General features: G+C 51.3%; 1 protein-coding gene across 1 annotated transcript in view; it reads left to right on the top strand.

Annotated features, from left to right (window-relative positions):
- The window catches only part of BLK (BLK proto-oncogene, Src family tyrosine kinase), a gene marked incomplete at both ends in the record, with an annotated part of 36,190 nt that extends 29,593 nt beyond the window's left edge, over positions 1-6,597 (top strand). The window contains 3 exons of the mRNA XM_084262152.1: positions 2,348-2,498; positions 5,130-5,261; positions 6,389-6,597. Of these exons, the coding sequence (XP_084118278.1) occupies positions 2,348-2,498; positions 5,130-5,261; positions 6,389-6,597 (492 nt within the window). The remainder of the gene's footprint in view (positions 1-2,347; positions 2,499-5,129; positions 5,262-6,388) is intronic.
- Between the last annotated feature and the right edge of the window lie 7,936 nt (positions 6,598-14,533).

Here is a 14,533-nt window from a genome sequence, read left to right as displayed (position 1 = left end):
GGTGACATCACAGCCCAACAAGCCCCCAACACCCTCATGCGCAATTTTGGATCCTAGAAGAGTTAAAATTTGAAAATCTCTGGCTGATGGGCTTGATCCTGTGGTCAGTTTGAAGGGTAAAAGCTCCAAAGCACCCGGGCTGGAACGGGCCCGTCGCTGGGTACTATCTCATTAACATCAGGACAGAAATGACATCAGTTCTTCCATTTTCCACTGCCGCGCTCAGCACTTGCGCTGAAGGGGGTGTTGACACAGGTTAGAAACTCAGCACTGGAAAGTAGTGTTAGTATCCTGTTTAAAACCACATGCAAGTCGAGATGCTGATGTGAATCTGCCTGGAGTGGAAAACGGCTCTGGCCCTCACCCACAGGCACACAGGGGCTTTAATTAGGTGCTAACCATTATTAGAAAGGGTTGCGTGCTTCACTCACCCTCCTGCTAAATGCTGCACCCGGGGCTGACACTTCACTGACTGATCAACTCTGCAATCTCCTTTTATTTCTGGCTGTGTTTCCCAGCACTAAAAGATCACTGACATCATTTGCTGGGGGCTCGTCACACGCCAGGTACCTCCCTGGGAGCTGAATGGTGAAGGATGGTCTTGAGAGCAAGAACCACCCCCTAAATTAAAGTTTAGAGGTGGTTAAACAAGGCAGCATGTGCTCAGGACAAGGGATTGTCCAGGGACAGGCTCTCTCCATCTCATATTTCTGTGGATATCTGGGTCTTCTGCTCTAATGCATCTTGTAGGTATTAGAGGGGAACTGCATTGTGTGTCCTGGGTCCTGGTCTGGATCCAGCACAGGGAAAGAAAACACCCATCTCAGTTTTATTCTAATCTTAATAAATAATCATACAATTATTTATTACTGTGCTGTGACCTGTGAGAAAGGACAGAGGATGATGCTGAAGAACTTCTAGTTGTCCTAAACCTGAACCTTGCTACCATGACTGAGGACAGATGAGCTCTTTGAGGTGTTTTCTTTTCCCTTTCCTTAATTCACATATTTAATCTGGAGTGTTTGTGATTAAAATCCCAAGCAGAGGAGAGAGTCTTTTGTGGCAGAAACTGTGAACCCAGTGATGTGGCTTCGGGTTTGCATTGCTTTCTGCACACGCTACCGACATGACCCACAGCTGTAACTGCTGAGCCAAACAGAGAGTGATGCTTCTGTTCTGCTTCACCTGGCTGCTTGAAGCTTCTGGAGGCTGAGTGCATGTGGCAGAGCTGAGCATATGCACTGGTACATGGGCAATATCTATTTCTGTGTAGAATTGTCTTGGTTGGAAAGGAGATTCAGATCATCAAGCCCAACTGTCAACCTTACCTGCCAAAACCACCCCTAAATCATGTCCCTCAGCACCACATCTACACGTCTTTTCAATACCTCCAGGGATGGCAACCCCACCACCTCCCTGGGCAGCCCGTTCCAACCCTCTCCATGAAGAAATTTTTCCTCATATCCAGTCTAAACCTCCCCTGGCACAGCTTGAGACCATTTCTTCTTGTCCTCTTGCTTGTCATTAGGGAGAAGAGGTCAGCCTCCACCGCTCTACAACCTCCTTTCACGTCATTATTGAGAGCAATTAGGTCTTCCCTTGAGCCTCCTCTTCTCCAGATTAAACAGGCCCCATTTTCCTCAGCAGCTCCTCATAACATTTTTCTTCCAGTCCCCTTCACCACCTTCCTTGCCCTTCTCTGGACATGCTCCAGCACCTCAAAATCTTTCCTGTAGTGGGGGACCCAAAACAGAACACAACATTCAATGTGCAGCCTCACCAGTGCTGAGTACAAGGGGGACCATGACTTCCCTGGTCCTGCTGGCCACACTCTTGCTGATACAGCCCAGGATGCCATTGGCCTTCTTGGCCACCTGGGCACACTGCTGGTTCATGTTCAGCTGGCTGTCACCTAACACCCCAAACTCCTTCTATGCCAGGCAGATTTCCAGCCACTCTTCCCTAAGCCTGTAGTGCTGCTCGGGGTTGTTGTGACCCAAATGCAGGACCTGGAACCGAGACTTGTTGAACCTCCTACCACTGGCCTTGGCCCATTGATCCAGCCTGTCTAGATCCTTCTGTAGGACAATGCTACCCTCATGTATGCATCTGTCTACCTGTTTATCTGTCTGTTGATCCATCCATCCATCCATCCATCCATCCATCCATCCATCCATCCATCCATCCATCCATCCATCCGTGGAGCATGTATGCATGTCCATGTGCATGGAGGCATGTGAGCAACCCTCTACACACACTGTGCCTTTGTAAAGGTGGGTGAGATGCAGGCAGGGTAACTTGTTATGGGGATGTGACTGATGAAGATGGACTCTTCCTCCTCTCCTAGGTGGCAGAGGGAATGGCATACATCGAGAGGATGAACTCCATCCACCGTGACTTGAGAGCCGCCAACATCCTGGTCTCAGAGACTCTCTGCTGCAAAATCGCTGATTTTGGCCTGGCCAGGATCATTGAGAACGAATACTTGGCACAAGAAGGTGGGTGTCATTCCCAGCACTGCCTCACCTACACATTTCCCTTATCTCTAATCCTCCTGCCATGCCAAAGTGCCAAGATAAGGGGCATCTAAAGGCTGCGCTGGGTCCAGGCACTGGGAACCACTGCCAACTGTGTGAGACCAGAGCCCCCTTTGCTGGTGTTGCCAGCACCCAGACACCAGGCACAGCAAGCAAGAGAGCCAAGGAAGGGGTCCCAGGAGAGGCAGCAGAACTTGGGGATGATAAAAACTAAGTGAGGTTTGCAGAGGGAAACATAGAAACAAGTCTTTTGGCACTGTTTGGGGGAGTCCTGCTGAATCTCAGGTTGGGTTGCTGGAGAAATTTGACCTCTACTAATGAAATCTGCTGCCTGTGATGGTGTGTTCAGGGTGAGTCAGTCCACAGGGAAGGAAATAGCAGTGTAACTCAGTCATTGCTCGCTGTGGAGCTGCAGAGGGGACCTGGAGCCACAAATCTGGACCTAAAGGCTGTTTCCAGGTGTCCAATTCCTGACCAGATCAGATCCCTCCCATAGCAGAGGGACAGCTTCCAAAATGTGGGAGAGGGATTGCAGCTTGGCAGGTGTTTCTCATGGGAGCATCTGGAGCATCTAAACCAAAACAAAACTCCTAAAAAAAATTAACAGACCCAAAATACAGCATACAAACCCCAATATCCCCCATGGTAATGTGAGATCTCCTTATGACTCCACCTGCAAACCCAAGCCCCTTGCTCAGGCTGAGCCTCTGAAGTGGGGCAGGAAAAGCATGGCCATGAGAAGTGACAACGAGTTTGGTTGGCACAGAGGTCTGTCTACACCCATTTGACAACAGGGATCAGCCAAATTCCTCTGGTGGAAGCCTTTTTAGTCTACACTTTGAGGCCAATTATGAGATGGCATCTTTCAGATTGCAAAGAGCCTTTACAGAGCACCAGGGAAACAAGTAGAAAGGGTTGAAATAAACCAGTGAAGTCTAGAAAAAGCAGCACTTTAGCAGAAGACTTTCAAATTCTGGAATCCATCCTGTCTCCAGAGTTGGGGTGATGCTAAGACTCCCCATAAAGAATACTCTGGGGAAAGGCAACTGAACAGATGGATTTTCTTTCTCATATGAGTTTGGAAACTTGTCTTTCAATTCTCTGTTCCCAACAGGACTTTATGACACAAATTAAGCCCATTTCAACACGTGAAACTATTCCAAAGCAGTAAAAGCTCCCAAATACAGTGTGTGCAATGTCATGAAGGGCTGCTGTGAGATTCCTGTGATTTTTCTTTTTCTTTTTAAGGCAGTTTTTATCCTTAAGAGCAGTTTGGATGAAATTAATACAATTCTGTTCACACAGCCAAAGGAGACACGTTCCCAGGGAAAACCAGCTCCTATCAGCATTGTTCCAGCTAGCTTTGATCTGAAATAACAACTGCCCCTCTATTTACTTTGAGCCATTTTTCACTTCATAGACTGTAGTTCCAAACCTCATCAGTCTGCTTGTCTGATGTGCAAGAACACCAAGGGTGAACTTATTTCACACACTGCATTTGGACTTCTGGTATTGGAAGGATACATACAAAGGAAAAATGTGGGTTTTAATACATTCAGTTCCTACTTATCAAGGTGTTTTGGCTGGGGTATTTTTGGTTCTGCCTTAGCTAAACGAAATTGCAATCGTGTGGTCATTACTGTCACAGCATTCAAAACAAGGACTTGGTGGACACAATAAAAAGGGACTTTGGTTTTAAAGTACATCTGTAGCTTTAAGAGCTGGAGAAATGACATTTGCTGTGCTGCTTATGCACTTTTGCTGAAATCAGCCTCCTTCTAGTGGCTGCCCAGGGGGTGTGGAGTCTCCTTCTCTGGAGAGATTCCAGCCCCGTCTGGACACCGACCTGTGCGCCCTGTCCTAGGGACCCTGCTTTGGCAGGGGGTTGGACCCGATGAGCTCTGAAGCTCCCAGCCTGCCCCAGGGCTCTGTCACCCTCACTGAGAAAAAGTTCTTCCACACATTGGTGGGGAACTCCCTGTGCTCCAACTTGAGCCCATCACCCCTTGTCCTGTCCCCACAGACACTGAGAAGAGGCTGCCCATGGCCCCCTGGGTCCCACCCTTCAGCTATTGATACCCATTGATCAGATCCCCTCTCAGGCTCTTCTCTGCAGGCTGAACAGCCCCAGCTCACTCAGCCTTTCCTCACAGGGGAGATGCTCCAGTCCTTTAATCATCTCTGTAGCCTCCTCTGGACTCTCTCCAGGAGATCCCTGTCTTTTTTATCCCAGGGAGCCCAGAACTGGACACAACACTCCAGGTGGGGCCTGACCATTGCAGAGCAGAGGGGGAGGATCCCCTCCTTTGAGTATCTATGGGTGTTTATAAGCACATACTTCTGAAAAAGTCTTTAAAATCCATGATTGCATTAGGAGAAGAACCAAGAAAGGCAAAGAGACACCAAATAGAAATGACCCTTTAATAAAGCCAGTGGGTAAGCAGCAATTACCATCCTCTGGCCTTATAACTCCACATCACTAAGTCCCACTGTGATGCAGTTTTGGGGGGGGGAACGGCTTGCAGGCACCCACTGGAGCAGAGGGAGCTGCTGTCCCTTCACCTGCTATTTCCTTTTGTTTCCTCTGCACAGGTGCCAAATTCCCTATTAAATGGACGGCGCCAGAGGCCATTAACTTTGGAGTGTTCACCATCAAATCTGATGTGTGGTCTTTTGGGATCCTCCTGACAGAAATCATAACCTATGGCAGGATCCCCTACCCAGGTACGCTGCGAACTCGGGATGAGTGACCATCAGCCTCGTAGCACCTAGTGCCCCTTTGTGCTTGGGCACACACACACGCCCCCCCAAGTGTGCACAGGCACACACTGCTGTGTCTTCACACTGGCTTTCCTCTTCCAGGCTCCTGTGAGCCTCAGTTGTACCTGGAATAGGTAAAACCTATAGAGAGGAGCTGGAGAGGGGACAGAGGAGAGGAGGGGGGACCATAACCTTGAAGAAAGGATGGTGTCCAGATATGACCCCCTGTGGCAGGGGGGTTGGAGCTCTATCACAGAATCACAGATTCACAAGGTTGGAAGAGACCCTTGAAGATCATGGAGTCCAACCATTCCCATCCTGAGCTAAACCATATCCCTAAGTACCTCATCTACCCTTTTTTTGAACACATCCAGGGATGGGGACTCAACCCCCTCCCTGGGCAGCCTGTTCCAGGCCCTGACAACTCTTTCAGTAAAACATTTGTTTCTAATATCCAATCTAAACCTGCCCTGGCACAGCTTCATGCCATTGCCCCTTGTCCTATTCCTGTCACCTGGCTGAAGAGACCATCGCCCACCTCTCTGCACCCTCCTGGCAGGGCAGGGGAGGTGGGGAGAAGGTCTCCCCTCAGCCTCCTCTTCTCCAGGCTGAACATCCCCAGCTCCCTCAGCCATTTCTCATATGATTTGCCCTCCAGCCCCTTCCTCAGCCCGGTTGCCCTTCTCTGCATTTGCTCAAGGGCCCCAATGTCCTTTTTATGGTGAGGAGCCCAGAACTGCACACAGTACTCAAGGTGTGGCCTCACCAATGCTGAGTACAGGGGCACAATCCCCTCCCCAGACCTACTGGCCACACTATTTTTGATACAAGCAAAGATACCATTGGCTTTCTTGGCTGCCCGGGCACACTGCTGGCTCCTATTCAGCCTGCAGTCACCCAACGCTCCCAGGTCCTTCTCTCCCTGACAGCTCTCCAGCCAACCTCCCCCAAGTCTATCCAAGTATGATCCTTGGGGTCCCTTCCTGATTCTGTGATCAGAGTCCCTCATACCCCTCCAGCCCTGCTGAGATGTGAGCTGCTCGGTCTGGCAGGCTGCTGAATAACTCCTGTTGGGTTTCATTTCCTCCTAGGCATGACCAACCCCGAAGTGATTCGCAATCTGGAGCGGGGATACCGCATGCCCTGCCCAGACCTGTGCCCTGGTGAACTCTACAACATCATCCTGAAATGCTGGCGGAGCAAACCCGAGGAGCGCCCCACCTTCGAGTACCTGCAGTCAGTCCTGGAGGACTTCTACACTGCCACGGAGAAGCAGTATGAGGCAGAGCCTCAGCAGTAAGCCACCCTCCCACCAGCACCCTGGGGACAGGTCTGGAAGGAAGCCACCAGGCAGCAACGGCTCGTTTCCTGCCTTTCCCTTTCTCCCACGTGCATTTGGAGATGGGGAACAGCGGAGGCACGTGAGGGAGGTGGATGCTGCCAGCTCTGTGGGTATCATGGAGACTAAAGAAGTGGATGAGAGCTGGCACAGATGCTTCCTCATCTGTCTTAGAGGTCTGTGACTACTTCACAGACATCACCTCTGCCATGAAGGACAGCAGACTCCTCTGTGACCCACCTGGAGAAACAAAAGCCCCTCAGGCCTGTAACTGCAGCCCTGGGAAGAGGGGACCGTGGAAGGGTGCTATGGGAGGGTGCACTCTCTCCCCCCTCACCCCTCTCCATTTCTGATGCCATGGCCAGCAATACTACAACCCCCTTGGTGCCAAGGGCCAGGGTGGGAACGTGTTCTGCCTGCACCTCCTTGGGCCACACCAAGCCCCCCAGGCTCTGGAACAGTGTCTCCAGGTGGTGCCACCCCTCTTCCCCAAGTCAATAATAAAGAACTGGCTAACGACGGTTTCACACCTCTTCATTCGGGCATCAGGGCAAGAACCAGCCCCCTGCTTCCTGCGCCCACCCCCCCATCCCGCGGCAGAGGAGGGGAGAGGCACCCTGGCAGCTCGGGGGTGATGCTGGGGGCAGGGAAGGGGAGGGGGGGTGCCAAGCGTGCACCCAGCCTGCTGCAGGCACAGGCTGCGCTGGAGAGATGTTCGTGGTGTGGCCACGAGATGTCCCTCCTTCCCTGCAAATCCGGGTGGTGGTGGCGGGGATTATCTTTTAATACCTATTAAAACGCTTCCGAAATTAAAAAAGCACCCTCCCCGCTTTGCTAAACCCTTGTCCGAACAAGCTCCATCCATGCCAGCCCCACAGCAGGTCCCACACCATGCCCAGGACCAGGAAGGGTTCAGGTGCCCCTTCCCTGCTCTCTGGTGCATCTCCAACCCTCTGGTGGGAATGTCCCATGCCAGGCTGTAAGGTGGTGTCCGATCTGCACTGGGTTGTGGAGTGGAGGATGAAGAAATGAGGCACAGACGGCACACTGAAGGGGTCTTAGAGCCACGGGAGTGGGCACCAGGCTGGGACTCCCCTTTAGGTTAGGGTGCTGAGCAGCATCCCTCCAGGGTGTTTGGTCTTCTCTTTTCTACCCCATGAACCAGATTTTTGAGTCCTGCTGTAGAGGGGGCTTTTCACAGTGTAACAAGGATGCTACAAGAAAGAAACAGCAAAGATGATCCCTGCAGGGCAGGAAAAATACCTGCCCATCACCAATGTGTGATGCTGGGTTACCTCTGTGTGCGACCACTGCAAGGGAGACTAGAAGGAAAAAGGGCTGGGAAGATTCAGGGCAAATCCACAGGGACAACTGGGCTATCAGCAGCTACATTCAGTCCAAGGCTTTGATCTTCAGTGCTGTAATGTCCCTGTCTGTCACCTATCATGAGACAAAATCCCCCACCGTGATGCCAGCATCCTTTCCCAGGTGTTCCTGGCAGGGCAACAGTTGCTTCTGTCAACGTGAACAGCACTTTGCCTGGCTTCAAATGCTGGTTACCACTCCTCTGCAGACCTGTGACTGGGAGAAAGAGTCTGTAGTGACTGGCTTAGCACTCACAGGAGATCAAAGCCTCTGGAGATGGCTGGTTTGCACAGCATGGAAATGTCATTCCCTGCACCCTTAGGAGGGAAGGAGGCTTTCATAGCAGGAAACCTTTGTCCCAGCCACAGGAGGAAGGGAACTGGTAGAGATGACAGAGCTTTAGAAATCCTAGATTGAATGGGGACACCCTAGGGTGTCCAGGATGTTTTCACTGGGCTGGTGGACAGGGTTTTATGGGAGACCTGCATCCCTCCAGGACTGCAGCTGGAGCTGGGTGGGGAAAATCAGGGTCTGGAAAAGAATACTAGACACCTGTGCTCAGGAGGTGGGATTCCCCCACCCCCAAAGCATCCAAACCAGGAGGTGAATCACCCTCTGCTCTCTCAGAGCTCTTGTATTATCCCAACCATAACACATCTGATCTGCAGCTGCTTTCCACAGCAGACCCATGGGTGGCTTTGCTCCTCATGGAAGAAGATCAGTTTCCCCCCAAGCATTTCTGTGAGCCACCAGAAGTCACGCTCCAGTTCAGCATGAGCAGCTGGGGAGCAGCTGTGTGGCTGCAGCCTGGGCAGGGTAAGACAGACCTCTTCATCAAATCATCAGCAAACCCCATCCACCCATCTCCATCTTCACAAAGTGATCCCTAGGACTTGATGGTTTGCTTAGTATTGAAAACCTTTTTACTGGAAGAGTTGTCAGGACCTGGAACAGGCTGCCCAGGGAGGTGGTTGAGTCACCTTCCCTAGATGTGTTCAAAAAAAGGGTAGATGAGGTACTTAGGGATATGGTTTAGCTTAGGATGGGAATGGTTGCACTTGATGACCTTCAAAGCTCTTTTCCAACCTTGTGATTCTGTGATTCTGTGACTTGTGACCCCAGTGCTGGCAGGTCCTAGTGCCAATTTAAGATGTAAAAGGCTTGGTTCCCTTGTCTCATGGTTCCAAGGGACAAGTTGTATGCACCATACCTATACAAAGCCCATTTTAAACATGACATATTTATTAGTAATTTATTAATAAACGTCATTGGAGTTTTCCTCTCCTTGCACTTCACCTTGGTCTGTCATGTTTACCAGAACTCATGCAGAACTAGGAGGTTTTGACTAATGAGACACGATGCTGAAAGTAAATACAGATGAAAGATGCATATGACACCTTGGCTGCAAATACTGGACTGAAAACTGTGGCTCATTTGTGCTGGAGCCAGCCAGGAGGAAGAGTTACAGGGTTTCTGGCTAACCACTTGCACATTGCATTATCACCCAAGGCCAAGGAGTCAAGTATTGTAGCTCAATTTAGAAAGGAAATGGATATTTTTATGGCCAGTAGCAGCACGTGGCCAAGCCCAGGGTGAACATAACAAAGGGACTGTAATCTGGGCTTCCTCTGTGCTGGACACCATAGCTATTTGTATTCCTGCTGCACACAAACATCGATGGAGGTTTGTTCCCTGCCCTGCCTGTGATAGATGGATGGGGCAGACACTCAACCTGGCTGCATATTCATGGGTGTTTCCACCATGAAGTCGTTGCAGAAGCCACTGGAAACTCTTCCTTGGCTTAGGGGAGTGGGACTGAAGGCTGTGCCACCAACTTGAGTCTTTCCAAGGGGTGAAGTGAGACCAGGAGCACCAAGAAGAGCCGTTGAGTTTACACAACAGCCACCAAAAACACTGGGGAAGGGATCTCATGGCTTCGCTGTAGCAGAGATCATTCAGCTGGAGACAAAAGGACCTGCACTCCAGAAGGCATCCTGGACACACACATCAGGGACTTCTAATTTCTTCCCCAGGTGGCATTTTCAAAGACCATTTGAATGGTCTTTCAAATTCTCCTACTGAAAGACTCAGACTGTTGTTACCAGTCTTTGATACTGCTCTCCCATGCAACCTTGGTCCCATTACCTCATCCCCATACTCTCTGTGAATCACAGAATCATTCAGGTTGGAAAAGACCTCCAGGATCATCCAGTCCAACTATCCCACTACCACCTCTATCACTCCCTAACCATGTCCCTGAGTACCTCATCCAACCTCTCCTTGAACACCCCAAGGGATGGTGACTCCACCACCTCCCTGGGCAGCCCCTTCCAATGCCCAATGGCTCTTTGGGAGAAGAAATGTCTCCTCATTTCTAACCTGAACCTCCCCTGGCACAACTTGCAGCCATTCCCTCTCCTCCTGTCACTGGGTATCTGTGAGAAGAGGCTCAGCCCCAGCTCCCCACAACCTCCTTCCAGGGAGCTGGAGAGAGCAAGGAGGTCTCTCCTGAGCCTCCTCTTCTCCAGGCTGAACACCCCCAGTTCTCTCAGCTGTTCCTCATCACACTTGTGTTCCAGACCTTTCCCCAGCTTTGCTGCCCTTCTCTGTACATGCTCCAGGGCCTCAATGTCTTTCTTGTAGTGAGAAAATTCTCCTGTGCAGGTAATGCCTCATCTTCTGCTGGTGTTGACTTCACCTACCTGTTGGCAAGTGTTTTGAGGCACTGGAGGCTCCTGCGCTATTTCTCAGCTCTCCAATTAGCAGATGTGGAAACAGCCCCATGGCTGCACTGTCACATCTCAGCCAAGCAGAAAATGCCTCTGGAAACTTGGACCCAGGCTCAAGGGGGTTGAGACAGGCATGGAAAAATCATCAGGTGCTCAGAAAAGAGAGGTGGGAGCCAGAGGGAGAGGAAAGGAAAACCAGTGAGCGGGCAGAGCCGGGGGGGAGCCACAGCAGCGCTGAGGAAATCAGCTGTTTTCTCTGGTGTCTGGTAAGGTGTGAGCTCCAGCTGAGGCTTTTCCCATAACCCAGCCATTCATGGCAACGTGGGTATTTCTCCTGCCTGATAAAAGACTCGGCATAGCACGCACTGCAGCCTTTCCTGGATGTCTTTCGGAAGCCGGGTCAACATCGGAGCAGGACAAGGTTACATGAGGCTGAAGAGAGGAGGAAGAAGGAAGAGGTGGGAGCACAGGGCCCTACCCATGGGATCAAGACCTAAGGCTTCTCAGGGAAGGCTCCTCTGCCCAATTCTTTCTCCCTGTGCTGCGTTAACACCCTGAACTGCCTGACTCCAGCTCAGGCCACAAGCCTGACTCAACCTGGGGCAGCCACAGAGAGGAAAAGTCCATTACATTTCCAGCTTGCCAGCACATAGGGGAGCTGGTAGCATTTTTGGGAAGAATGTTGCCCAGCAGAAGGAGATCCCCATCTACTTTTACAGCCCACAGCTGGACCCTGGAGCTGGTGTGAAGGAAAAGCAAAGCAGCGGCCTGTCAAAGCCTTGTCCTGGGAAATGAGCTCTTTTGCAAGGCCAACCCCATGCTTGGCTCTTGTTTGCCCTCAGCAGAACAAGGGCAGACAGGCACAGCCTCACCAACAGCCCACACTGGTATGTGCCAGCAGCTCAGGACCTCTCCCAGCTTGACAAAGAGCTTAGCACCCTGAGGATTCCAGTGTCCCCACTGGCTCTGTGCAGGACAGGGTGCCTGGAGTTTGCCACGCTGCCACCAAAAAGCCAGGCAGGGCCACTGGCCAAGGGAGGTGGTGAGGAGCCCTCACCTTGCTCTGTTTTACCTCCACCCACACGCAGCAGAGCAAATATCCCCTGGCAAACAGTGCAGAGCAAACAAGGGCATCAATGTCCTGCCAGCCCGAGCCCTGGTCTCCAAGCTGCTCCATCTAAAGGGAACAATGGCCACATTTTTTGCCAGGAGGGCCCCCTCCCTGGCCAGGCAGCTGGCTAGCCTAGAGTTTACAGTCCAAGGAGACTTCATCTAGCTTGCTTCTCCAAGAAAAAGTCATGGTTCAGAGCATCCCCGAGGACTGGTGCTGGTCCAGACTGGGTCTGAAAGTTGTGGGTGGCCATCCCTGAGCACCCCGTAGCCAAAGGAGAGGCTGGGGCCATGTGTCACAACCAGGCTGTGTGGGTGGCAGAGAGATGTGTTAATGATGTGAGGCAGAGACAGAGTCTTCAGCAAATCTGCCTTAAGGAAAGGCCTCTCCATCCCCACTGGATGCTCAGTGTAACATCCCGTCTCTGCCAGCAGCCAGATAAACCCTCTGTAGATAATGAGGCCCTGGGCAGCCTTGTGTAGCTCCAGGCCTGGAGGTTGGTGGCCCTGCCTGTGGCAGGGGGGTTGGAGCTCTGTGATCCCTTCCAACCCAGAACCAGCCTGGGATTCTATGATTCTATGATTTTCTTTATACACCCAGGGACCGTAGCTGCTCAGGAGAGGTTTGTGACATGTGTCACAGACACTCCCTTCAGTCCTGCTGGGCTGCCTGCAGGAGAGCTGGAGCTGTTTCTGGATGACTGCCCATCCTTCAGTGGGTTGAGTCAGGTGTTACACCACCGGCCCTGGCTCAGAAAGTCTCTAAATCGCTGATTCCCTTGTTCTGCTCTCCCAGGGCTCTTGTTGTGTGTTTCCCCTCTTCTGCCCATGGCATCTGCAATTGCCCATGCCTGGAGACAGGTCTTGCTATGACCTGCCATAGGTGCTCTTTTTCTAGGCTGCCTCCAGACCTCCTTCCCCCAGAGTTTCTTTCCCTACCAGTCTGCTCAAGGTCACTCCCAGTTAAAATTAGCAGCTTATTCAGTGTCAGAGAGAAAGGACAGCCGATTTTCCTGGCCTGCTGTCAATCCTGGTGTCAGGGCATCCAACTCCCTTGGAGCTGAGGGACCCTGTGCTTACCCTCATCACAGCCATGAGCAAAGGACCTACACCCAGTTCACCCCCCCCCCCCTCCTTCTGCCTTAAGTTTGAGCTCCAGCTCTGTGCCAGCAAAGCAGCAGGAAGGAGCATCTATCTCCCTGGAGCCTCCAGTTTCCACAGCCACCACCCTCTGAATGCCAGGCATCACCCTCATCATACCCAGGCCAGATGTGTTGCTGGTCCTAATTGTCTCTGCGATAGCAAGAGAGTTCCCCCAGCCTTTCAAAGATATATTTAACTCGTCCTCACCTGATCCCTCTTCCCAGCCTTATCCTTCTTTTTTATTATTATTATTCCTCTTTTTCCAGGGCAGGCTGAAACCACAGGGTGGAGACAGCACAAAGACAGACATGGCAGGGTGATGGGAGGCTTTTTTTGTGGTCATTCCCCAGCTCAGAGTTGGGGATGCTCAGGAGTGTGATGATCCCACCAGGAAAGGACACAGAAAGTAAAGGGAACTAGGGAAACAACCCTAGAAACTTGTCTTTCTTTTAATATATACAGCCAAATTTGGTCCCAAGGAGGAAAAGTGGTCTTGACTCCCTCATGTATCAATCAGGGCATCTCCTCCAGGATGGACTCAGCCCTCAACCAGAACGTTGGAGCATGAGGCACTGGTAGGTGATGTGGGCAATGAAGCAATGGCAGGCAAAAAGTGGAAGTCCTTGCAAGGAGGAATGAAGGAGCCTTGCACTTGGATGAAAATCCCTGAGGTGGCACTGCTTAACAGAGGATATTCTTCAAAAATAGAGGTATACCTGTGATTGAAAAGGAAGCTGTAACACCCCAGGCTTTTCTTATCACTGTGTGCTCCTTGAAAATATCAGGACAAACCCAAAATTTTCACAGAGAAAATAAAATCACTTGAAGTTGTCAGGCAGAGACAACTGTTGGGATTGAGGGTTAACCACAATGGAGGTGTAGGAGAGGCTCATACTAAAGAAGCCAGGGGTTTGGTGGACTTAAGAAGGCAAAACATGGATATTTCAAGAGGTAAATTCCCAGCCTAGTGCTTAGAGGGTGGCTACTGAGGTGGAACTCCTGTGCTACACATCTGCAAAAAGGGGAAGAGCTGGAAAGGATGAGGTTAAGAGAAGCTGTCCTGCACTAGCAGAGCATCATCATCTGGGTTTAGAGAGCAGGGCTTTGGGGACATGGTACCTTTGTCTGCAGAGCAGAGGTGCTCCAGCCTTCAGATCATCTCCACGGCCTCCTCTGGACTCACTCCAACAGCTCCGTGTCCTTCTTATATTGGCAACCCCCCAGCTGGAGGCAGCACTGCAGAGGGGGGGTCTCCTCAGAGTGGAGCAGAGGGGTAGAATCTATCCCCAGACCTACTGGTCCTGGGATGCAGCCCAGGACATGGGTGGCTTTCTGAGCTGCCAGTGCACATTTCAGGGTCACGTTGAGCTATCATGTCACAAATGTGATACCCCAGCACCCCCAAGTCCTTCTCCTCAGGGGCTGATCTCCATCCATTCTCCACCCAGCCTGTCATTGTGCTGGGGTATCACGTTTATACTCAACAATACAACTTTCTTTTGCCCTTGGAAGGGCCTGAAACATTCCTGCTTCTGGATTTAAACACGGGG

Source organism: Gallinula chloropus (assembly GCF_964237585.1).
Source record: "Gallinula chloropus genome assembly, chromosome: 3".
NCBI classification, from domain to species: Eukaryota; Metazoa; Chordata; class Aves; order Gruiformes; family Rallidae; genus Gallinula; species Gallinula chloropus.
Note: the sequence above shows the minus strand (reverse complement) of the source record. Positions and strands in the feature narration are given on the sequence as shown.